The sequence below is a fragment of the Drosophila ananassae genome, chromosome XL, assembly GCF_017639315.1.
Source record: "Drosophila ananassae strain 14024-0371.13 chromosome XL, ASM1763931v2, whole genome shotgun sequence".
In the NCBI taxonomy this organism is placed as follows: domain Eukaryota; kingdom Metazoa; phylum Arthropoda; class Insecta; order Diptera; family Drosophilidae; genus Drosophila; species Drosophila ananassae.
In genome coordinates this window covers 268,371-292,646 of record NC_057931.1, presented here as the reverse complement: position 1 = coordinate 292,646, position 24,276 = coordinate 268,371, and the positions used below count along the sequence as shown (strand labels likewise).

The 24,276-nt window shown below is 48.2% G+C and overlaps 1 protein-coding gene across 2 annotated transcripts in view; it reads left to right on the top strand.

Annotated features, from left to right (window-relative positions):
• The window catches only part of LOC26513646, a 47,966-nt gene extending 25,000 nt beyond the window's left edge, over positions 1-22,966 (top strand). For both annotated transcript variants that reach the window (XM_044716673.1, XM_014905719.3), the window contains exons 3-9: positions 16,993-17,404; positions 17,615-17,849; positions 17,908-18,147; positions 18,211-18,765; positions 18,819-19,172; positions 19,225-19,380; positions 19,439-22,966. In XM_044716673.1, coding sequence (XP_044572608.1) covers positions 17,033-17,404; positions 17,615-17,849; positions 17,908-18,147; positions 18,211-18,765; positions 18,819-19,172; positions 19,225-19,380; positions 19,439-22,716 — 5,190 coding nt within the window. In that variant the 5' untranslated portion in view covers positions 16,993-17,032 and the 3' untranslated portion in view covers positions 22,717-22,966. The remainder of the gene's footprint in view (positions 1-16,992; positions 17,405-17,614; positions 17,850-17,907; positions 18,148-18,210; positions 18,766-18,818; positions 19,173-19,224; positions 19,381-19,438) is intronic.
• Positions 22,967-24,276: the final 1,310 nt, after the last annotated feature.

Genomic DNA, 24,276 nt, shown 5'->3' with positions numbered 1-24,276 from the left:
ATTTTGATGCAGAACGATGGGGAATCGAAAAAGAAAGCGTTTAAGGTATCCCTCGCAAGGATCGGATAGGAATTGGCTGAGATACAGCTATCGTTTGGGCCCATATAGGGGTTTTCGAGGATTTCCAAGGAGGTCCATGGGAAAATTTTGAGAAAAAATTGAAAAAATATTCAGGTTCCATATTTTGATGCAGAACGATGGGGAATCGATAAAGAAAGCGTTTAAGGTACCCTTCGCAAGGATCGGATAGGAATTGGCTGAGATACAGCTATCGTTTGGGCCCATATAGGGGTTTTCGAGGATTTCCAAGGAGGTCCATGGAAAAATTTTGAGAAAAAATTGAAAAAATATTCGGGTTCCATATTTTGATGCAGAACGATGGGGGATCGATAAAGAAAGCGTTTAAGGTATCCCTCGCAAGGATCGGATAAGAATTGGCTGAAATACAGCTATGGTTTGGGCCCATATAGGGGTTTTCGAGGATTTCCAATGGGGTCCATGGGAAAATTTTGAGGAAAAATTGAAAAAATATTCGTGATCCATATTTTGATGCAGAACGATGGGGAATCGATAAAGAAAGCGTTTAAGATATCCTTCGCAAGGATCGGATAGGAATTGGCTGAGATACAGCTATCGTTTGGGCCCATATAGGGGTTTTCGAGGATTTCCAATGGGGTCCATGGGAAAATTTTGAGGAAAAATTGAAAAAATATTCGTGATCCATATTTTGATGCAGAACGATGGGGAATCGATAAAGAAAGCGTTTAAGATATCCTTCGCAAGGATCGGATAGGAATTGGCTGAGATACAGCTATCGTTTGGGCCCATATAGGGGTTTTCGAGGATTTCCAAGGAGGTCCATGGAAAAATTTTGAGAAAAAATTGAAAAAATATTCGGGTTCCATATTTTGATGCAGAACGATGGGGAATCGGAAAAGAAAGCGTTTAAGGTATCCCTCGCAAGGATCGGATAGGAATTGGCTGAGATACAGCTATCGTTTGGGCCCATATAGGGGTTTTCGAGGATTTCCAATGGGGTCCATGGGAAAATTTTGAGGAAAAATTGAAAAAATATTCGTGATCCATATTTTGATGCAGAACGATGGGGAATCGATAAAGAAAGCGTTTAAGGTATCCTTCGCAAGGATCGGATAGGAATTGGCTGAGATACAGCTATCGTTTGGGCCCATATAGGGGTTTTCGAGGATTTCCAAGGAGGTCCATGGGAAAATTTTGAGAAAAAATTGAAAAAATATTCGGGTTCCATATTTTGATGCAGAACGATGGGGAATCGATAAAGAAAGCGTTTAAGGTGTTGAATTGTATAAATATAATAATCTAGAGTTACTTATATTTAAGCTAGTGTAAATAAGATATTCCGTATAGTATATAATATTATAATAAGCTATTGTGAATTAGACCTTATCGATAACGATTGTAATTAAGCTTCACTTCTTCTTCTTCATTAAAAGAGCTTGAAAGAATATGATTAACTTTTCCTTAATATAAAACTCGAATCTCAACATGGTAGCAGAACAAGGTTGATTGAACAAGGTTGATTAAACAAGGTTTATTAAACAAGTAAAGGAAAAGTGAATAGTTTTGGTATAAAATAAAAATAAACAGTTAAAGGAAAAGTTTTAGTCCAAGTAAAGAGCTTGCGAACTCATACACACAAATCTACGAAAAAGTGGCACGACGAACGAAAAGATTCAAAATTAAGGAAAAAAATATATATACTAAAAATAAGAACATCTGCATTAAAGTGAAGCGTGTTTGAAGGCATTTAATTAAATCAATCATCATAGTAAGCAAATACTCACATACATTACAAAGGAACACGTGGATGCGAACAGATTAAAAATTTTGAAACAAAAAACGTGACAAAGACCAAGTGAAGAACTACAACTAAAAGCGAAAGAAATATAAAAGACAATAAAAGAAAACAGAACAGCTTTAAAAGTGCTTTAGGAATTCTACACTGAATTCAAAAAACTGATCAATGCAAGGTGTTGCTATAAAAATTGAAAAAGACATAGACGAAAAAAATACAGAAATTAAAAAGGCAATAACTATGGCTGCCCAAGCAAGAATTGAAGACACCCTAATACCCGTCTTCGATGGAACAAACTTCACAAGTTGGAAACTGAGATTGATGGTTCTGCTGGAATACAAAGAATGCAAACAACAAGCAACATGCATTAAGACCGATAAGGAAGCTGAAGCGGACTGGACTAAGAGAGACCTAAAAGCGAGGATGATGATTATGAGTACAGTCACTGACAGACAGTTGGAATACATAGGTGAATGCAAATCAGCCTATGAGATGATGAAAAAGTTTGATAGTATTTACACAACGAAATCAACGGCGCTCCAGATCATACAAAGAGGCAAAATAGAAGAAATAAAACTCAGCAACTATACAGAAGTGGACGACTTCTTTGTTGATTTTGAAAAGTCAATAAATGATTTTAAAGCAGCAGGTGGAGTTTTGGAAGAAGCAGAAAAAATGAGATATCTTATAAAATCATTGCCGCCGAACTACAGCTATATTGGTGATTTTATAGATATTGTACCAGAGCAACAAAGAACAGTTGAATATGTAAAAAGCAAAATAAAAGAGAAAAATTTCAACAAAAGCGAGACGTCTAAAAGATCAAGCGTGAGTACATTCAACGCAAGTGCTAAAGGAGTCTGTTTCAGTTGTGGCAAATATGGACACCAGAAAAAAAACTGCTATCTCAATCAAGGAAATCAAGCAAGCCAAACTGCTATTCAAACTGGACAAAACAGAGGTTTTTCTCACAACCTGGGAAGAGGAAAACGGGCAAATTTCCATGGCAGATCACGAGGCTCATACAGCAGAGGCAGGGGATCTCACCGAGGATACGTGAACGAGACTTCAGGCAACGAATCGAGCGCAGCATGGTCTGTCGAGTTACAGCATCCTGCAGCTAATGGACCAAGTGGATGTGACTTCAAGGACCCAAGCGAGAATGCTTATCAATTAAAGTGGATCTTGGACAGCGGCTGTACGGACCATATAATCAAAAGCGACAAATATTTCGTGAGTTATCAGGATCTAAAAATTGCTGTCGACGTTAAGCTGCCAGATGGCAAAACTTTGAAAGCTACCAAAATTGGTAATATCAAACTAACTTTTAAAACCTACTATAAAAACAAAACTGTAGAGTTAAAAAATGTTTACTATGTAAATGGAATTCAGGAGAATTTATTAAGCGTATCAAGAATAACGAAAAACAATATCATTGTTGCAAAAAACAGTAATGCAAAAATATATGATCAGCATAATGAATTAGTAGTCGTAGCTAATAAAGTAAACAACTTGTATGTGATAAAAGGTATTGCAAAAGAAACTGGTAGTATTAAAGAAGTCTATACAAATGTGTTAAAACTAACCAATAAAGAAAAATGGCATAGGGCACTTGGCCATATAAACTTTAAATATTTAGATAAATTAGTTTCGGAAAAATTATTAGAAGGTTTGCCAGATAAGCTAGAAAAAACTGAGATGAAGTGTGCGAACTGCTTACAATCTAAAATGTCCAATAAACCATTTGAAAACAATAGAATAAAATCTAAAGAAATTCTCGAAACAATTCATACAGACTTAAATGGACCGCATACTACAGGCTATGGTGGAGAAAAATATTTTCTAACATTCGTAGATGATTATAGTAAGTGCACTAGACTTTATTGTATCAAAAATAAATCAGACACGGTAAATTGTTTCAAAGATTATATTAACTTCGTAGAAAATAAATTTAACAAATGTGTGAAAAAATTACAGTGTGATAACGGAAAGGAGTATTTAAACAAAGACATTTACACTTTCATAAGAGATAAAGGAATAGAGATACTAACTTGTCCTCCATATGTACATGAACTAAATGGCGTAGCAGAAAGATATAACAGGTCAGCTATGGACATGGGCAGATGTCTTATGCGGGAAGCTAAAGTAAATAGGCAGTACTGGCCCGAAATTATGAAAGCAGTAGCATATTTAAAGAACAGATCAATAGCCAACACACAAGAAAACAAAACACCTTTCGAAATATTCTTCAGCATTAAGCCAAATGTTAAGAATTTAAAAATCTACGGCAGCAGAGTATTTGCTAGAATACCAGAAGTTTTAAGAAAAAGCAAATGGGATGACAAAGCTAAGGTCGGAATTCTTGTAGGTTACAATCAAAACGGTTATCGAGTACTATTGAACAATAAAGTTATTAATGTTAGACATGTCGATATAATCGAAGACAAAACGGAATTAATCTGCTTAGAAGAATACGAGGAAGTATATAGCAATGGTAAAGATAATGTTCTTAGTGAGACAGAATCTGAAATATGTGAAGAGGAGCAATCTGAAAAAGAAGCAAAGTTAGATAACAAAAATCTGAATCAGAGTCAATACAATTACTTAGATAATATTCAAACATTGAGAAAATCAAGTAGGAAAAAAATTCCGGTAGATAGATATGGTAGTCCAACAACCCATTACATATATGTAAATCATATTGATGCGAATGTTCCAAATACATTCCACGAGGCGATAAGCTCTAAGAATAATGAAGACTGGATTAGAGCAATGGATTGCGAAATTCAAAGTCTGAATAAGAACGAAACTTGGATAGCTGTCGATAGACCTAAAAATAAAGAAGTCATTGATGTGAAGTGGGTTTTCAAAAGAAAAGGTGATGGCACTTTCAAGGCTAGACTAGTAGTTCGAGGTTTTCAACAAAAAGAGGATATTGATAATGTATATTCGCCAGTAGGAAAAATGCAAACTTTAAAAACACTATTATCATACAGCTGTGTAAATAATTTATATATAGAACAAATGGACGTAGAAACAGCTTTCCTAAATGGCAAAGTAAAAACCGAAGTCTATATAAACATGCCGCTAGGGTATGAAATGAGTGAAGACAAAGTATATAAATTACAAAAGGCACTGTACGGTCTTAGAGAAAGCCCAAGAGCTTGGTATGATACGATAAATGAATTCTTAACAGGCCTAGGATTTATAAGAAGTAAGTACGATTATTGTTTATATGTAGATATTGCAAAAAAGGATCCAATTCACTTACTAGTTTTTGTAGATGACTTGTTAATTTGTTGCAAAAATTTTTCCAAAATCGAAGAAGTAAAAGCTAGTTTAAAGAAAAGGTTCTCTATGAAAGACTTAGGCAAAATTTCAAGCTATATTGGCATAGATGTAGACTATAATAATGATAGAACTAAAATGACACTATGTCAAACAAAATATATAGAGTCTTTAGCGGAAAAATACATGTTAGAAAATTCAAGATTATACGATACACCCATGGAAACAAATTTAAAGTTAGAACAAGCATCTGTCTCAACTGAACATATAAAATATAGAAACTTAATAGGAGAATTACTCTACATAAGTACAGGCACAAGACCGGACATAACATATAGTGTGAATTATCTCAGCAGATTCCAAAACTGTTATAACGAAACTCATTTTAAATATGCTTTAAGAGTATTGAAATATTTATATAGGACAAAAGACTTAAAACTGACTTATTGTGATAATTTAAATAATGATATTCTAGACTGTATGGTAGATTCTGATTTCGCAGGAGATTGTATTGATAGAAAATCAACAACGGGTTTTGTTATAAGGTTCCAAGGAAACCCAATCTTCTGGAAGACAAGAAAACAAAATTCAATTGTAAAATGTTCAACTTTTGCTGAATATACTGCTATGTCAGAAGCTGTAACTGAAATATTATTTACTAGAAATTTATTAATGGATTCATTTAAAGAAAAATTCAGTCAACCCATAAAAATTTACGAAGACAATACAGGAGCAATCGCTATAGCTAAATTCGGGAACTTTACAAAAAATTCGAAACACATTGAAGTTCAGTATCACTACATAAATGAGAGCTATAATAAAGGCTTAATCGATATTGTAAAAGTAGATTCAGATAAAAATTTAGCAGATATATTAACCAAAAGCCTATGTAAAACTAAATTTTTGAATAATAGACAATCGCTAAAATTATTGTAACAACTTGTAAAATATTATAAGTCAAACTGTGACAAAGCTAATGGTAAACAAATGAAGTACAAATGAAGTAAAAAAGTATTCTAGATTATAAATTTAAGGAGGCGTGTTGAATTGTATAAATATAATAATCTAGAGTTACTTATATTTAAGCTAGTGTAAATAAGATATTCCGTATAGTATATAATATTATAATAAGCTATTGTGAATTAGACCTTATCGATAACGATTGTAATTAAGCTTCACTTCTTCTTCTTCATTAAAAGAGCTTGAAAGAATATGATTAACTTTTCCTTAATATAAAACTCGAATCTCAACATAAGGTATCCCTCGCAAGGATCGGATAGGAATTGGCTGAGATACAGCTATCGTTTGGGCCCATATAGGGGTTTTCGAGGATTTCCAATGGGGTCCATGGGAAAATTTTGAGAAAAAATTGAAAAAATATTCGGGTTCCATATTTTGATGCAGAACGATGGGGAATCGGAAAAGAAAGCGTTTGAGGTATCCCCCGCAAGGATCGGATAAGAATTGACTGAGGTACAGCTATCGTTTGGGCCCATATAGGGGTTTTCGAGGATTTCCAAGGAGGTCCATGGGAAAATTTTGAGAAAAAATTGAAAAAATATTCGGGTTCCATATTTTGATGCAGAACGATGGGGAATCGATAAAGAAAGCGTTTGGGGTATCCCTCGCAAGGATCGGATAGGAATTGGCTGAGATACAGCTATCGTTTGGGCCCATATAGGGGTTTTCGAGGATTTCCAAGGAGGTCCATGGAAAAATTTTGAGAAAAAATTGAAAAAATATTCGGGTTCCATATTTTGATGGAGAACGATGGGGAATCGGAAAAGAAAGCGTTTGAGGTATCCCCCGCAAGGATCGGATAAGAATTGACTGAGGTACAGCTATCGTTTGGGCCCATATAGGGGTTTTCGAGGATTTCCAAGGAGGTCCATGGGAAAATTTTGAGAAAAAATTGAAAAAATATTCGGGTTCCATATTTTGATGCAGAACGATGGGGAATCGATAAAGAAAGCGTTTAAGGTATCCCTCGCAAGGATCGGATAGGAATTGGCTGAGATACAGCTATCGTTTGGGCCCATATAGGGGTTTTCGAGGATTTCCAATGGGGTCCATGGGAAATTTTTGAGGAAAAATTGAAAAAATATTCGTGATCCATATTTTGATGCAGAACGATGGGGAATCGATAAAGAAAGCGTTTAAGGTATCCTTCGCAAGGATCGGATAGGAATTGGCTGAGATACAGCTATCGTTTGGGCCCATATAGGGGTTTTCGAGGATTTCCAATGGGGTCCATGGGAAAATTTTGAGAAAAAATTGAAAAAATATTCGGGTTCCATATTTTGATGCAGAACGATGGGGAATCGATAAAGAAAGCGTTTAAGGTATCCCTCGCAAGGATCGGATAAGAATTGGCTGAAATACAGCTATGGTTTGGGCCCATATGGGGGTTTTCGAGGATTTCCAATGGGGTCCATGGGAAAATTTTTGAGAAAAAATTGAAAAAATATTCGGGTTCCATATTTTGATGCAGAACGATGGGGAATCGATAAAGAAAGCGTTTGGGGTATCCCTCGCAAGGATCGGATAAGAATTGGCTGAGATACAGCTATCGTTTGGGCCCATATAGGTTTTCGAGATATATGGGATGGATACATGGGAGATTTTGAGATATAGACATGGCTGTATGTCCTTTCTTCATTTTGGGTTTTACGTTCTTGTTGTGTTTTGATCATAAAATTGCAATCTGTGTTCTCAGCCAATCCCACATTCCCGGATACCCCGTGTTAACTCGCAAGTACAAATCGCTGTACTAGTCCCGAATTGATGGTCAACTGGGATCTGGGATTTGGGATCGCCGACACGACGACACGAGGAACCAACATTGTTAACACCTTGGCCGTGTCCAATCCCGGCAGCGGCCGGTTAATATTAATGATGATGTGGTGTTGATGCTAAGTGCAGTTTAATAAATGAATTGTCTCCCTTGGCAGCCGAAGAAGCGCGCTGCAGAGGAACCTGCCCCGAAGGCAGGTCGCAATCCATCACCAGATTTCGTCTTAGTTTTGGTTTCATTATAGCCCTGTCTTCCCAGCTCGGCCCTGCATTTGCATGCACTGTGCACTCGAAAAAATCTGTTGAGAATGTCGGGCCCAGAGACATTATATCTGGGTACACCTTCGTGGGTTTGTCGTTTCCCAAACTTCATGGTCGGTTCGCAGGCGCTCGCCCCACTGTGCCGGAGCCCATTTGTCTAGTGGCTCCTTTCCTTCCTCGTAGGCTCGCTATTTCTTACAACTTCTTCAAACAACTGCAACAACTGACATATCATAAACAACAACAGCAACACGGGCCGATGTCTGTTGCGTTTTCAGCTTGGCAAGGCACTGAGAGAACAGTTCCTGTCGGTTTGGAGCTACAGCCGGCGGATTATGAGTCCCAATATCAGGAATGTATTGACTCCCCCGGAAGAAGTGCCCATTTCCAGGGCCTTCGGAGCTCCATTACTTTCCTGTCGACCCGAATTGTTCTCAGTCCATGGCTGCGAGCTGCAACCTTTGTGGCAAAGTGTTTTGGCATCTCTCGTTCGTTTTCGTTTTGGTTAGCAACGTCTAACAAGCCAAAGAAAAATGGGCCCAACGCCAACTCTGGCTGGAGCGCAAACACATTAAAAATTGTTTCTGCTCCGTCTTCCTCATGGCTTTCTTCCCGTTCTCGGGCTGCCATCTTCGGAGGCTGTTCTGGCTATGGTATTGGGGCTTGGCCGAAATACCCTATGTTTGGCCAGAAAGGCCATAGCCATTCGGAGAGCAGGTCTGGCCCGAACCCGAAGCTGTTCCTGAGTCTGGCTGCCGCGTCTCTATGTAATGAGTACATAATGTAATGGCCACATGGAATGGGGCTAGTGCATTTTCGGTTCGATCTCAGCTGCCGTGGGCCGCAGGCACGAAGTGCACTTTGCGGAGAAGGCATTTCCTCCAAACTTGTTTCGATTTTGGCCAGCCTGCCCTTGGGCGATTTTAGTGCGAAATGGCTCTGCCACTGCGCTGCCTGCGCTGCCCGCCCTGCCCGCCCAGCCCGCTCCTCGTGCCACTTCGCGGGCCTAGCTGCTCGCCAATCTGCCGGCGCAGCAACAATTGCCGCCCCGCTCCCTGGGCTGTGCGATTTATCTTGGCCTGGCAAGTTAATGTGGCAATTGTATGCTAAGCAGCAATGCAACGCTCTTCCAGAGGCACCTCTGCCACCCACCGCCCCCCCTAGAAAAGGGGGCGGGGCTGGGGCAACGGTTTCATGAATGAATTAGGCGGCGGGCAAAGTTTGGCTCTCGGTGGCGAAAGGGCAACAACTCAATTTACAGTTGTTATATTTGCTGGCAGTGTTTTTTATTTTTTGGCCGACTGGCCATCCAGATGGCCGGCTGTCCGCCTGTCCGCTGGTCCGCCAGTCCGCCTGTCCGGCTGTCCGGTGATTTTTCTTACTTCTCCGCTGCTCCGCCTGACCAAGTGGAATGCCAGTGCCCGCGGGTCGGCCATTTTTTCCTTGGAAACTGCAGAAGAAATCCGCAGAAGGCGGAATGGGAGGAAGAAATGGTTTTCTGGGACATCTCATGGGTGTGATTTTAATTTCATACACAAATGAACGCACCCCAGCCCCCAGCCCCCAGACCCCGGCCCTGCCCCTGCCCCTGCCCCAGCTCGAGACCGATTTTCGACGAAAGCAGCGCCAGGAAGAGCAATAGCTCCCACGAAGATTAATAACATAGAGCTGCACACCCGCACACACACACTCGTAAATAAATAACAAAAATAAAATACAAAATGCACAAAAAATGAACAATAACCAGTGGCGGGTGGCGGGTGGCGGGTGGCAGGACCACAAATGAGGGGTGCAGGCGGGGCGGGGTGGCTGGCGGAAAATGAAATTTATGCATAATGCCGAAAAGCGAGCGGGCGAATGGGCCATCAAAAGCGGCGAATAAAGGCAACTGAAGAGCGCACAAAAAGCAGGAAAAATGCCAAACTAGGAAGAGCAATTGGATGAATTGATGCCGGGGGCGGAGAGGTGGGAGCAGGTCCTGGCCCGGAGGAAAAAACCGAATCGAAATCCACATGCCCTGAGCTTAGTGTTCAGCCCGTATTAGTATTTACTTTTAATTCCAAACAGGGGCATATTGGGCCCTATCTTAGAGCTACCACTCGCTCCAAACTGGATCCCTTTCGGGGCACTAGTTCGCCTCGAACTCGAACTCCAAGCCGGGCCCCAAGTACCCTGCTGATGTGTAGTTCCCTCCGAAATGGGGCACATCCTCGCTCGTACATCAAGGATCAATGGCACGTAGCGGCACTAAAGTTATTAAAGCCATAAGATACTTCAGCCAGGCGGACGGGCGCCCGCAATCCAATCCCATTCCCATTCCCAATCTGAATCTCGCCGTCCGTATGTATGGGAGTATCTATGTGCGCTCTGCCCGTATTTGCATATATGTAGTATTATGTACATCCAGATAAATGTATTGTGTGCGCCTCGATGTTTGTGGGCGATACATTGACGCACCCCTCGCCGAATAAAAAATAAGAAAACAAAATGGAGCTACACGACTTTAAACCCATCAAGCCATTAAGAGCAGTAGCGGCGGCTATGACAGGGCAAGCTGTGCACCGAGAGAAACAGGGTTCTGGAGTGTTCGCCTGGCAGGGTTCTACTTCCGACCCACGGCCCCTGGTTTCTCCCAGTGCCGGCGTAGCCTCTCCCCCCACCATGTGAGCAAAAATTTGCGTATGAGTCAACGGCAGGGACGTTTATCTTTCAACCACCACCCATCCGACAGGGAACACAGGTACGCTCCCACCCAGCACCCCACCCCAGCACCCACTTGATATGTATCGCCGTTCCCGTCTACAGTTATAAAATATATATGAGTAGGGGCGACAAACGACAAGCTTTCCTTGGGCCCCGGCTCAAGAAAAATCGACATGGCAAACGTGTCGGAAACGTGTCGCAAATTGGTCCGGCGAGCGCCTTCTTTCTGCTCTCCAGGATTACTGTGAGATCCGGAACGGGCTTCCCCCTGGGTGAGAGTGGGGCAGAGTTCCAACGCAAGTAGTTCCTGCAACATAGTTTCAATCCACAGAGCAGGCTCTTCTGGCAGAGCTCCCTGAAATCCATAGTTCTACTGGAAGAGTTCTAATCAGTAGCATATCCACAGAGCTGGCTCTACAAGAAGGTTCCACTACAAGTAGTTTCTTCAATAAAGAATCTATCCGTTCAGCAGCTGTTTCTCAAATATCTACAACCCAGTCTGTACAAATCCCACAGAGCAGGCTCCACTCAAAGGGCTCTGATAGAAGTACTTTCTTCCATAAAGTATCTATCCGAACAGCAGGCTCTTCTGGCAGTCCTCTAATACAAGTAGTTCCTAGCCAAACCCCATCACTCCCCACAGGATCTCCATATTCAATTAAACAAAAAAATGAAAACTCTGGCTCGGAATTAATGTGTCTCTTGAAAGACTGGAGCCAGGCCTCCGGAGCACTAGCTCTCGGCCCATTAACGCCCGTAACGTAATTAAACAAAAATAATGGTCTCAATATTCGAGCCAGGGCCGTTTAGCCACCCCCTGGCCCCTGTTCCCACTCCCCCACCCGCAACACATCGGGTTGCTGCCACCACCCCCTGGTACCCCTTTTTTCGGAGTCTAGTGATTATTTGGTGCGGGGCTCCAACCCCCGAGTCCTTTCGGATTTACACACACGGCCGGGGAGATTTATGGGCGGGTCCCGGCTCTACAGCTCTACAGCTCTACGGCTGTATCAAAAATCAATTAATGACAATAATTTTAAAATTAAAACAATTCTGCGCACCGCCAACATGTGTGAAATTTAATGACTTTGAAGATATTTATGGAAATAGACCAAGACCACGACGGCCTGGCTTTTATTTGTCGCTGCTCCTGGGGTTCTGCTCTTCGTTTGCAATTATCGAGTATATTGCGTATCCGTCTCCCGCCCCTCTCCCTCTCCCTCGGACTGTGGTATCCTTTTTGGGACATGGTCGGCCGGCTCCGGCTACGGCTCTAGAAGATGGCACATTCCCTGTAATTAGATGAGCAGCTGAGCCGGGAAAGGGTTTAATTACATTTTGAATAGGAAATTTATGAAACAAGTTTTTCGCTTTTCGGTTTTCGGTTCGGCTCTCGGGTCTTGACTGTCGGCCTGTTATGGTTTCGGGTTCCAGTTGCAGTGCTTGGGAGGCCAGGGGCTGCCCATTGTCGGCATGTGTGGCTGATTGTCTCCGATCCGGGGGTGTATGGGCGCGAGTATGGACTCCATCTGGCGGGCTTTCGACTGGGAGGCACTCTGGTCCTGCGTGAGATGCCATTGATTGCCCATTGAAGTGTCCTGATCCAGTCGCAGGCCCGTAACTGCCGCCAAAAGTCATTTAGCTCGCTGCGCCTAAAAGTAGGCAACACTCCCTCCTCGCCGCCCCCACACAGACGGCAGCTGCAAATTGTCGATTCGGAAAATGGCACCCGCAGGCGACTCGTCGAAATTTCGGCCGCCACATCCTGTTTGCACTTTCCAGCAGGACTACCACAGTGAGAGAAAGGAAAGTCCTCCGAGCTCTGAGAAGTGTGGACTGAGAACTCTTCAAAGGATAAGCCATTACTCCTTCCTCCAGCCCACTACTACTCCGCCCGAGTCACACCCCTTCCGGGAGGCACTCCCCGTTTCTGCCAGTGTAGCATGGCTGGCCGAAAAATGTTAATTGATTTATGTTTATATTTGTGCAACATGTTGCCGCACATCCATCCATCTAGCCCCTTTTATCTGACGGCGCCGCTCACATATTGCAGTCCGCGGAAAACCGAAAACGCTCGCGGTTGTCATTTCGTTGCCGGAGTGGGCGTGGCAGGTGGGGTGCCAGTGCGGACGTGGGAATGGGACAGGGGGCAGGGGCGGCTGGCAGACAAACCAAAACAAAAACAAGCGGGCCACGGTAATTGAACAACATTCGACAGACAGAGCGCGAACGGAAACCGAAACTGAAACCGAACTGCGACTCAGAAACCCAATTTGAGGCGCACTTCAGCGTTAACGGCGTATTTGCTTGTAATTAATTGTAATCATAAATAGGAGTGTGTGTGTGTGTTTGGTGTGTGCTGATGTGTTGTCTTCTGGCACAGGAGGCGGCGTCCTGCGGGACAGGACAGGGCAGGGTAGGCCCTGGGGCGCTTTCGATATGTGCAGCCTCGGAACTTGATTGTTTGTTTATTTGTTTCGGAGGAGGATTGTTAAAAAATGAAATAACGAAAGTAAACATGGCGGTAGAGGAGGGGATGACACGCGAGGGGTAGCCCAAACAGTTGCAGTTGCTCCTTCCAGCCAGGACCTCGCACTTGATTGCTATCGTCCTTCTTGGGACTTGCAGTCAAACTCAATTCAACTGGCAATTAATGAACGCTGCTGCCTGGCGAGGTTCGAGGGCCTCCAAGTGTCACTCTAATTCCAAGGCCCAGTCCAAGGCCCACTCCCACACCCACTCCCTGCCAAAGAGCCAGGCCAGCAGCCAAGTCCATTCGATCTATTGCCGAAAGTGGCAATCAGCAAAAACAACAAACACATGCCACGCCCTGGCCCAGGCGGCAGGAGAGGGCAGGAGGCCGTGTCGACACCTATTACCATTCATTGACTTTTGTCCCTGGGGTGTCATCCATGCAGGTTGCTTTGGTTTATCCTGTAGCCAGGATGCTGGATGCTGGATGGCGGCCGGCGCGTTTGATTGCATTTGCAGGCGAGGGCCCGACGACCGTTTGCTAATGTCCTTCGATAAAGCCGGCAAAATCAACACCAGCCACCAAAGGACACGCACTCACACTCCGCCCTGTTCGCACCCGTTTGCAGGACCTGCCCTGGAGTGGCCAGGATGTGTGCTGCCTGCCAGTGGCTGTCAGAGCGAGAGCGAGTGAGTGCGGCCTCCGTTTTCATTTGGTGTTTGATTGGATTTTCAATTATTCATTATTATTGGTTGCAATTTACCTGGCTGGATGCCCCGCCGCCCTGGCACCGCCCGGTCGAAAAGTGTCCTTGCATTGATTGCGATGGATGCTGATGCCTCCGCCATTCAGTTTTCCGACTCATCAAATTCCAATTGCATCATTAAAAGGAATTTTTGATGTCCTCCGGCCGTCCTGTCGCTGCCATTTGCATGTGTTTGGACTTGATTGAGTTCTGGTCTGGTGCTGGGGCTGGTCTGTTTCTGGTGCAGTTGCCGCCTCAGCTCCGAATCAAGGTCGTCGACTAGCCCCTGCGTTTGCGTTCAATGTTCGGATCGATTGAGAGGCTGTTTGGGAGGCATACCCTATCCCATGGAAGGGTATGCCCACTGACGAATATATATGGTTTTACGGACTTATTTTCACCCAAAACACGGCCTAAAGCCTGGGGCACAGTCCTAAGCTCTCACTTGGGACTTGGCCCCAGCCGCCCCCCGACTGCGGTGGCCAAAGGCGAGTAGCCGGGCCAGAGAGAGAACAGCCCGCAGCGAGATCGAGCCATAAAGATAAGACTACACAACAATCCCAAATCCAAATCCAGATCCGAACCCGAATCCAAATCAGAGTCAAAGTCCGAGACAAGCCAAGCCGCCGACAAAGTGCTTCCGACGCTTTAATTTTTTGCTGCCAGATTTTTATTGGCAGAACGGAGCGAACGGGGCGAAAGCAATAGGGGGCGGGGCCGGGAGACCAATTTGATTTTTACGAGGTGTATTCCACATACGCGGGCGGCTACTTGTCTTTGTCCGACTCCAGAGATTCCGATGCCGATTCCGATTCCGATTCCGACGACAATAAATTAGCCGAGTGTAGCGTTTAATTGATTGTAATCATAGATTAAATATCAGTGGGTGCGGGCCGCCCTGAACAAAGCCCCAGCCAGCAGGCCGCACTGACCAATAAAGTCAACAATCAAATCAAACAGCCAACAAGCCCCCGCCTCCGGCCCACCAGCCCACCAGCCCACCAGCCCCAAGCCCCTCCGAAAATCCCAATCCGAAATCCAGGGGCGTCGGCCGGGCAAACAAAGCAATTTGTAGCACAATAAGTTATCGTTACCATCGGACGTTCTTGGTTGTTGTTGTTGTAATCGTTGTTTACCAATATGTAATCCTTAGAAACAACAAGAGACAGTCCTGTCCTGTGCGTATCCCTGCTTGGGTGCTCGCCGCCAGCTCCCCCGTTTGAATTTCAATTACCCTTGACTCGACTCTCGACTGGGCGGGGGAGGGACTCTAGCTGTGGCTTCTCGGCCAGAGGGCCCTTGTCAGAGGCCGGTTTTTGTAGGCGGTTTTGTAGGCTTTGCGGCCACTGGCTTACTGGCCATTTTAAATCGGACATCGGGGCATTAGCTTTAATGGCAGGTCCTCCGAAAGGAGCACCACTTTCCGAACTATGCCCTCTTCATTGTTCCGCTTAGTGCTCCGGGAATCAAGTGCGAATCACACGGCTCTGGGCCAGCACGCATTATACACCCGTTCGGACACGGATGGGAGGGGGCAGGATACTGGGCGGGAGAGGATCCTGGCAGGAAGGAAGGTGGAAGCCAGGACAGTGGAAGAAAATATTCGCGTTGCTAACGAATCAAATAAATTTGTTGGTCAATTAAAAAACTGCAAAACGCGCACAATTTCCACATGTGTGGCGCGGCAACAACAGCTGTAGTGCCTCCCCGGCCACCCCTCCCGGCTGCCCCTCGTCTGCTCCTGATTTTTGCTCTAATGGCTGCCAGGACCAAATGAAAAGCTTCGCGTGAAGCTGGCGCACCAGAAAAAATGGAATGCATTGCAAACCAATTTTTTCTCTCCTGGGTTTTTCTTCACGAATTTCCCAGCTCGTTTTTTTCGGATACAGTGCAGCTCTTCCCAGGGTTCCTGCTCGCCTCGCTCCCCCCACCACAGCTTTTCCTAGCTTTTTGACCGAAAACTCAGCGCCCCCCCCGCCCCTTTTTTATTTTCCACACTATTTTTTATGACGTGCTTTTTGGCCTTTTTTGTTTCCATTTGGCGTTTGTTTTTTATGCTAAACTTTTGCCGTAAACTAACTTTGTCGGGTGGGGCTTGATAGTGTCTAGGGAGAATTGATGTTGCGCCGAGGCGGGGTGGGGGAGGGGCGTGGGTCAGGGTTCGGGCTGAGCTGGCCACGTTAGTTATTAGTCGGAGGCTATTATGGGTCGAGTGAACACGAGAGCGGCGATAAATGTCTAATTCAGCACTTGAAGCGCCACTGGGAGGGGCTGCCGGCAGCATCGATAGGGGGGGGGGGGATGGGGGCCAGGACTCTTTAAACTGGGCTTGCTCCTCTCCTAAAGCCACACGCTACACCGCGATACATTCCAGTTTTCAACCATTTCTCCACCGTTTCTGGCTGGAGCACGGGACTCTTCCTTCAGCGCCGCGATTGCAGCGGAAATTGACATCGCCTGGCTGACCAGAGAACGAAAACTAAATAAAACGCAGCGCAATTTGCAGTTGCCCGGGGCGGGGACCAGGACACTGGGACCAGGATACAGAGCCCCCCTTCGGCGGGGCCAGTGGGCGGGAAGGCCGAAAACGACTGCCAATTTCATGCTGCGCTCCCGGTCTTTTGTTCCTCTGACTTGCCTCGATTCCGCTCCTTCCCATCGACTGGTCCACTCTTGGGGTAGATATTCCGAAAAACTGCAGATATTGTTGCCTACTTTCGTGGCAACACACACACACTCACACGCACACACCTCGCAAAAAAAGAGACCACAGCAGGTGCTCTCTCTCGACCTGGCGGCGCCGCCTTCGGGCCGCTACTGCGCCGGTCCATCGGAGCAATCGATTGCCGATACCCTACGTCCCAATAACCAATTGCCAATACCCATCGATTGTAGGCGGAGCCCCGGAACCGGAGCCGGAGCCAGAGCCGGAGGGATGCCGAACGCCGACAGGACCCGAGCCCCTCGTCCGGGTCAGAGGCAGCGCGGCCGGGACAAGGTCCGGACCCGGGCCTCCACGCCGGAGGGCCTGCTCGAGAGCCACCTGCACCAGCTCTTCGACGAGCAGCAGCTGCTCCACAACCTGCTCATCACCCACTGCCCGAGCATCGGCCTGGGGAGGGCGGATCTCATTCCCGAGGACTTCGAGGGCGAAAGTCTTTACGGGGAGGAGGTGACCGCCGAGGAGAAGCCGAGGCCGCAGCAGAAGAGTAAGCAAGACCCGCCCAAGTGCGAGGCGGAGCCGGAGACGGACATCGAGCAGGACCCAGACAAGGACATAGACGGCTTCAAGGCGGGGGCCTCCAAGGTAAACTTTCCACTGCGCTCAGCACTCTTCCGCACTTTCGGCCCTCCTCTCAAGAAATTGTTGCTTCTCTTCCGGATCTTCCGACGCTATCTGCACTACACCCCTGACTTTCACACATTTTCGGCCACGTTTTCACACTGACGAGAAAGGCAAACAAAATTCACAATTTTCGACCTCTTTCTGGAACTTCACACCCCTCCCAATCTACAGCTATCGGGTCCGGAGCAGGAGGTGGACGAGCAGGACTTGGTGATCCTGGCAGAGGCCGTGGCAGCCAGCCCCTCCCGCCTGGAAGAGCTGCCCCTCATGCCCCCGCGCATGTACTCCTACAACATTCCGGTCGCGGTGGGCCACTGCACGCCCCCCAAGCTGGCGGGACAGGGCTTCGACTCGCCCTTCCTCTACCCGGAGTTCATCGGCAAGACGCCCGCGAGCCGCGTGAAGTGTGAGTTACCGCCAGAAATGGGGCTGGAGTGGGAGTAACCGTGTTTCAATCCGACCAGACATCTTCACCTTGGTGGACAGCCTGGTGCTGCAGATGGAGCGCTACTTGAGCCTGGCCCAGGGCCCCAACGCGGAGCCAGAGCCCGCCGGGAAGTCTACGGGAACTGTACCCAAAGCTAGAAGCTTGAGCCAGAGCCAGCAGGCCAAGCCCCAGACCTGGCATCAAGCAGGCCGTGCCAAGTGGGCTGTCAGTGGGAACATTCCGGCCGAGAGGGATTCGAAGCTGTTGAGTCAGTCGAGTAAGACCCTCACTGAGAACAGGACGGAGCTTGAAATCAAATATTTATCTGAGATTTTCCCAGAGCCCCAACAGATAACTAAACGCAGGAATACACCCCTGACCTTGCGAGAAATAAACTCTCAGGAACCTTTCTTGGAGATCGACTTGGATTGCGAGTTCGGGATGGAACACATCGAGAAGTACCGGGCCAACAAGGTGCGCGGAGAAACACGTCCGGAACCGGAACCGGATCGTGCTGGGAGACGCGGGGATCTCCCCGCTGAGAAGTCTGAGGGAAAGGGATACGGGGTGAGTGACATTATGGAGGGATTCGGAGAGGGTGACCGACGACAATACGGAGAGGGCGGGGACAGAGGACACGGAGACAAACGCGAGTGTGGGGAGGAGGGCCAGTCCCAGGGAGACGGACGAGGACGCGGACAAGGACAGGGAGATGGACTCGGGCTTGATCACGGATACGGATATAAACAGGTAGAGGAAGCTGGCCATGGACACGGGTCAGGAGCTGTGGATGGACCAGGACAGGGCTCCTGCTCTGGAAGCGTAAGTGGAAGTGGCAGCCAGCGGGGCAGCTCCAGGGGAAGGACACCCAGCAGGGAGGACAGCGGCAACAGCGGTAAGTAATTCAACAAGTTTGGGCCACATACATACTCACTGGCGGCTTCTCAGGCCGGAATGGGAGTTGCCAGGTGTCTCCTTGCTCGCCGAGGAGCATCATCCGCCACTCCTCCACAGCCGCACTCACTCCCAGCTGCAGCAGCGGGAGTGGCAATGGGAATGGGAATGGACCCACACGCCCTTGCAGTCCGGTCGCGGACGACCCGACCACGGACCTCATCCCATTCGACCAAGGCCGCGCCATCTTCAGACAGATGCAGGACGAAACGAAGAAGCAGGATGCTGACGCCGGAGCCGACGCGGATGCCGAAGCCGACGACGAGGAGAGCCGCGACGTCTTCAGGAGCCTGGCCAGGGAGCCGTTGAAGCTGGAGGAGCCCCTCAACTTAGAACCGTCGACCTCTGGTGGGTTACAGTACTTCTCTAGCCTTCTTCGCGTAACTGAATAGGGGTACAGCCCATTCCGCAGCCCAAGCCCGCATCATAGCCGCTCGGGCCATGCGGGAGCAGCAGAAGACGGCGAAGAACGCAAAGAAGTGGCCGAAGACTGCGGCGGGAGCTTTACGCGGGCGGAAGACGGATGGTACGGTAAAGACCGTCAAACAGGTCCCAGGTAAGTAGGCCATGCACCCTAGGCTTTCGGAAGCCCCCAACAAACAGGTATCCCCCAGTACACCCCTTTGTGAATGTCAAGCGCTGCGCCACCTGGGGGAGGCTCCCGATTCCCAAGAACAGGAGATTCGTCGGCAAGCGGAACAGGTTCGCGGCTTTCTTAAGAAGATTTTCGGGATGCGAGGATGAGTCAAAGGCCCCCAAGTCGGAGGAGGAGGTGGAAAAGGAGCCAGAGAAGGACTCCGAAGAAAAGGACAAGGACACACTGCCGAAAAAGAAGAAGTGCATCCTCTTCAATGAGATGTATGAAGACAACCAGAAGAACACGGTCAATTCGGGTGAAAAGAAGGCGGCCATGAAGGCCATTGATGAGCAGTGTGCGGCCTTGAACGAGGCACTGGCTCCAGACCTGGATCGCTTCATGGAAGCCAGGACAAGCTGCGTCGAGCTCTCGCAGGACTTCTGGAAAAAGGACAATCTCTTTGTGGTGGAGGAGAAGAAAGCCAAGCCCAACGATCTCGAATCAGAGTGCATCCTGCAAGCTCTCATGCACGCCGCCCCGATTCCAACACCAAGTGCGGTGATTCCAGAGGTGCCACATGTCGAGCCCTACGACCCGCTGTTGAGGGATATGCCCCAGCTCCCGCCGGAGCTACTCGATCGCGCCCAGAGGCTGAAGAATCTTCTGATGGACAAAGATCGCCTCAAGCAGCAGCAGAGGCTGATCCACCTGGTACCACCCGAGGATCCTTTGGAGGCCATCTTTCTTCCCAAACTGGAACATCGCTCCGGCGGAAAAGACATAGAGACACTCGAGATGGAGAAAGAGCTGCTCCTCCAGAATCACAACTGCGACACTGGCAGCGGAATAAAAATAAGCCCGGATTCCTGTGCGGGAAAGGGCATAAGCCATGGGTGGGACTCGATCAACTCGCTCCAATCGGGGATTTCCGCCGCCAGCAGTTCTGCCGATACTGTGTATGCTGATTCTAGCCACGCCTACTCGGTGGTCGTCTTCGAGGAGGATACCCTCCCTATGGACGTCTACCCTGCCGATGACTCCCCCGAGGATGAGAAACCTCTGCGTTTCCCCACTTTTGAAAAACAAAAGTCCAAACCTGGAAAGGCCCCCCACAAAGCCCCTTACGAAGGCGACGAAGATTCCAGTTTCCTCAACAGAACCAACACCAACAACCAGTTTGGGGTGTGTAATAGATCCAGCAGTCCCAGTAGCTCTCCAAAAGCTTCCGCAGGATCGATGCTTTCTGGAGACGTTTTTATCTCCTGTTGCGAGGTGGACGACCAGCTCAGAGTGGCAGGAAGAGTGAAGAAGGTGACGGTGGCTATGGGTCAAGTGGAGAACATGAAGCCAGAGGAGAATCAGAAGACGGAGGATCTCTCGGACTATCAGAGTCTTAACGAGTATCACTCGGAGAATCAGATCGAGATAACGGAGTACAGCTCGGAGAAGGACGACAGGCAGTCGGAGAATGCTGAAAATCAGTCGGAGAAAGTCAGGATGCTCCTCGCGAATCCGGAGGACCAGTGCGTGAAACAGAAGGCCCTGTTTCCCCCGAAGAATTGGGAAGACTCTGATGGGAATTCTGAGGGGGTGAGAGCAGCGGACTTTGGAATGACAGCCAAAGTTGTCGATTGTGTAGAGGTCACATATTCAGACGAAGGTGAGAAAAAGAAGCCCTATACCGTAAAAAAGGAAAGAATTCCCGATCTAGGGAAAGGTAGATTTGTGCCGGATGAGTTCGCGGCGATGGGCGTGAGATGGTGTCGCGAGAAGCCACTACAGATCGAGGGTGAGCCCACTGATGGTGATAAGGTCGCGAAAAAGCCCAAAAAAGTGATAGACAAGGATGGAGACTTCAGGGCCTCCTTCAAAGTAGACGAATTCACGCTGAGGGCGCTCCTGTGGGTTGGAAGGATCCCTCAGCCCGGCTCAAGGCTGGAGTCTACCGATCGGCTGTTCCACTACATGGAGCACTTCTACTGGTCGCGGCTCACGAAGGATTCCCCTCACTTCCACTGGTTTGTGAACGAGGGCTTATTCGCTATTCACTATCTGTTGATCGAAAAGCAATTCAAGGAAATCGATGTGATGGCGAATAAGGACCTGGATAAGGAGTTGCTGGAGTACATTAAGATGGTGAATAAGCCGGGCGGACCGAGAGTAGAACTGACGGACAAGATGGCCTACTTCATGGTGACTTCATACTTCAAAGTTCTTCACGCCAGAGCCACCCAGAGGGCGCGGCCCGTGGAGGACAGGTTTCTGATGCGTTCCCGGTTCGCTGTCACCGTGTTGGAGACGTTCTTCCAGGAGCAGGGTCTGCGGGCCTACCAAAGCAACCTCAACTGCGCCGAGTTGCTAACGTGGAGCCTGAAGCACGAGGGTCGGCTGTTCGCGATCAATGAGGAGGCCCTGGAGTACGCTGCAGATCGAAGAACCGTCAAACCGGACAGTATGATAATGCGGACTCCGAACCAGGAGGCGTTCAAGGACTTCTACGAGCGCCAAGTTCTGCCGCGGCCGGACGCCCTGGCCATCAATCCTTGTCTGAGGAGCATCAGGCGCTACCCCTCGGAGAACCTGGACGACCGGGACGGCTTCCGCTGCCCGATCAAGGGCTGCGGCATGGAGCTGGTCTCGTCCCAGCTGATGACGCACTTCCTCACCGACCACTGCCGCCGCATTGAGGAGCTCTGGGTGAAGGACCGCATGGTCCTGCTCTTTTACCCCCGCTCGTACCCCGCCGAGCAGCTGTACTGCATCTGCGTCGTGGCCCTGCGCCCGGATACTCCGACGAGCCGTGGGGTGGCGGAGCTCCCGGAGATAATCAACAACGAGGAGCTGCCCCCGCGCCTCTACTACTTCTCGGTGCACGTGCCCTGCTTGCTGATGTACTGCCAGGTGTCGCAGTCGATAATCAAGAAAAAGCGGAAGAAAAACCACGACGAGGACTCGGAGGAGAAGAGAGTCAGGAAGTCGGAGCCCAGCGCCAACGATCCGGAGGCGCAGCTCTACATCTTCTGGCTGGCCTCCAACGAGAACGAGGACTTCTCGGACATTGCCTGTCGGCTGTACGTCTACTGCCAGGATCGGAGTGTCAAGAGCAACGCCTTGCTCAACTTTGTGGTCATGTCGCAGTTCCGAGGCATCGAGGACCTCGTCAACAACCACCCGGAGTGCTACTTGGCCCTCGACCACCCCACCATGGTCACGCTCACGAAGGACTTCAAGGAGCTGTTGTTCCTTGACTTGCGCTACGTTAGCAAGTCGCAGTTTCATCACGACATGTCCGGGGACGAGTCGTGGAACCTGTGAGGAGCACAGGCTGGAGCCGGCACTAGTTTTACGCCGCATACCCCGCCTTCAAAATCTAATGTCTACCGTTTTCGTCTCTCTCGTTGCAGCTCCCTATTGAGGCTCGTTGATGGGCTTGCCACACATGCATATTTATATATTTCTACATTTGTACACTGCACGCTGTACTTGCACTGCATCTGTATCTGGTGGCAGGGTTATCGATTAAATTCCCCGTATTGAGTGAATAAAACTATGTTCGGAGCACCCAGTTCGGAGTCTTTTATTTTCCAGCAAGCGGGCGCCAGCTCAGCGCGGACGGGGCTGGCGGGGCGGGCATCAAATCAAAAAACAATTACGCGGCAAATGACATTATCAAATGTCAAACGTCGTGCCCGCCTCCCACTCCGCCTTCCGTATCTTGTATCTGGAGTAGCTCGTGTATCTCAAGACGAGCCGAGTGCGTAGATACACTGAAATGCAAAGCAGCAGCGGCGCATCAAATTTGTTCAAGGCAATTTTTCAATTCATTGAAGTGGAATTCATAGGAAGCCCCAGACGGGCGGGGCAGGACTCCGGATTCCGGACTCCTGTCTCCGGCCTCGGATTCCGATTCGGATGCTAAGCGCCACTTGACTTGCGTGCCCCTCTGAGTGACCCCTCAGAGGCTGAAAAAAAAACACAAAATACCCTGCCTCTGACGCTGACGCTGAAGTATCTGAAATCAAAATCTAGATTTTTGATTCTTTTATACACGCGTATTACCCCCTGGCTGTCCTACCCCCCCGATAAAATAAATTTCGGCTTCTGGGGGTGGTGGCGGCCTTCTGTTTTGTTTGTCCGCCGCTTGTTTGGGGTTTCTGCCGGGGCAGGGGCAGGGGCAGGGGCAGGGGCAGGGGCCGGGACTGGGGATGGGGCTGCCTTTTGAAATTGGCTTTAAGCCCGCTGCCTGTAAATAAATCTGCGCCGCCTTTGTATTGCCATTTTATTTTCACATTATTGGTTGTTAGGCACTCGAAGAAAAACAAGATTACAAGCCGCGGAACCAAAGCCTTTGTGGGCCGGGCGGCAACAATGGCCCTTCAGTGGCGGGCCTCTAAGCCCCGCCACAATGTGTCCTCATTGATTTAAATTTGATTTCCAGCAGCCAGCGGTCTTTAATAATATCGGGCTAGCAACCGAGCCTGCCGTATCTGTGTTATTGGCAGAAGAACGGGCTGATTTCGCCCAGTGCAGGCCGCTCATCACATTAGAGACCCACCTGGACATGGACCTGGACCTGGAGCCGGACTTCCGCATGCAGGCCGCCGCTAGAGGCCGCTCGCCTCGTCCGCATATTGATGACCTCGCATTTATCTCGTGAAGGCTGAAAAATTGCCCCGAAAATGACCCCGGGCCGTGGCTTCCACGTCGCCTCTAATGAAAGTCAACACGCAGGACTCGGTGCTCTAATGACTCGGGGGGAGGGCGCTGCCGGGGGGCGGCAACCACCCACCGAACTACTCCCACCCGGGGTCGCTTTTGAATATTTCGATGGCCAGTGCGGGAGGCCTTCATCGATAGTGGGCTCATCTCGCTTTC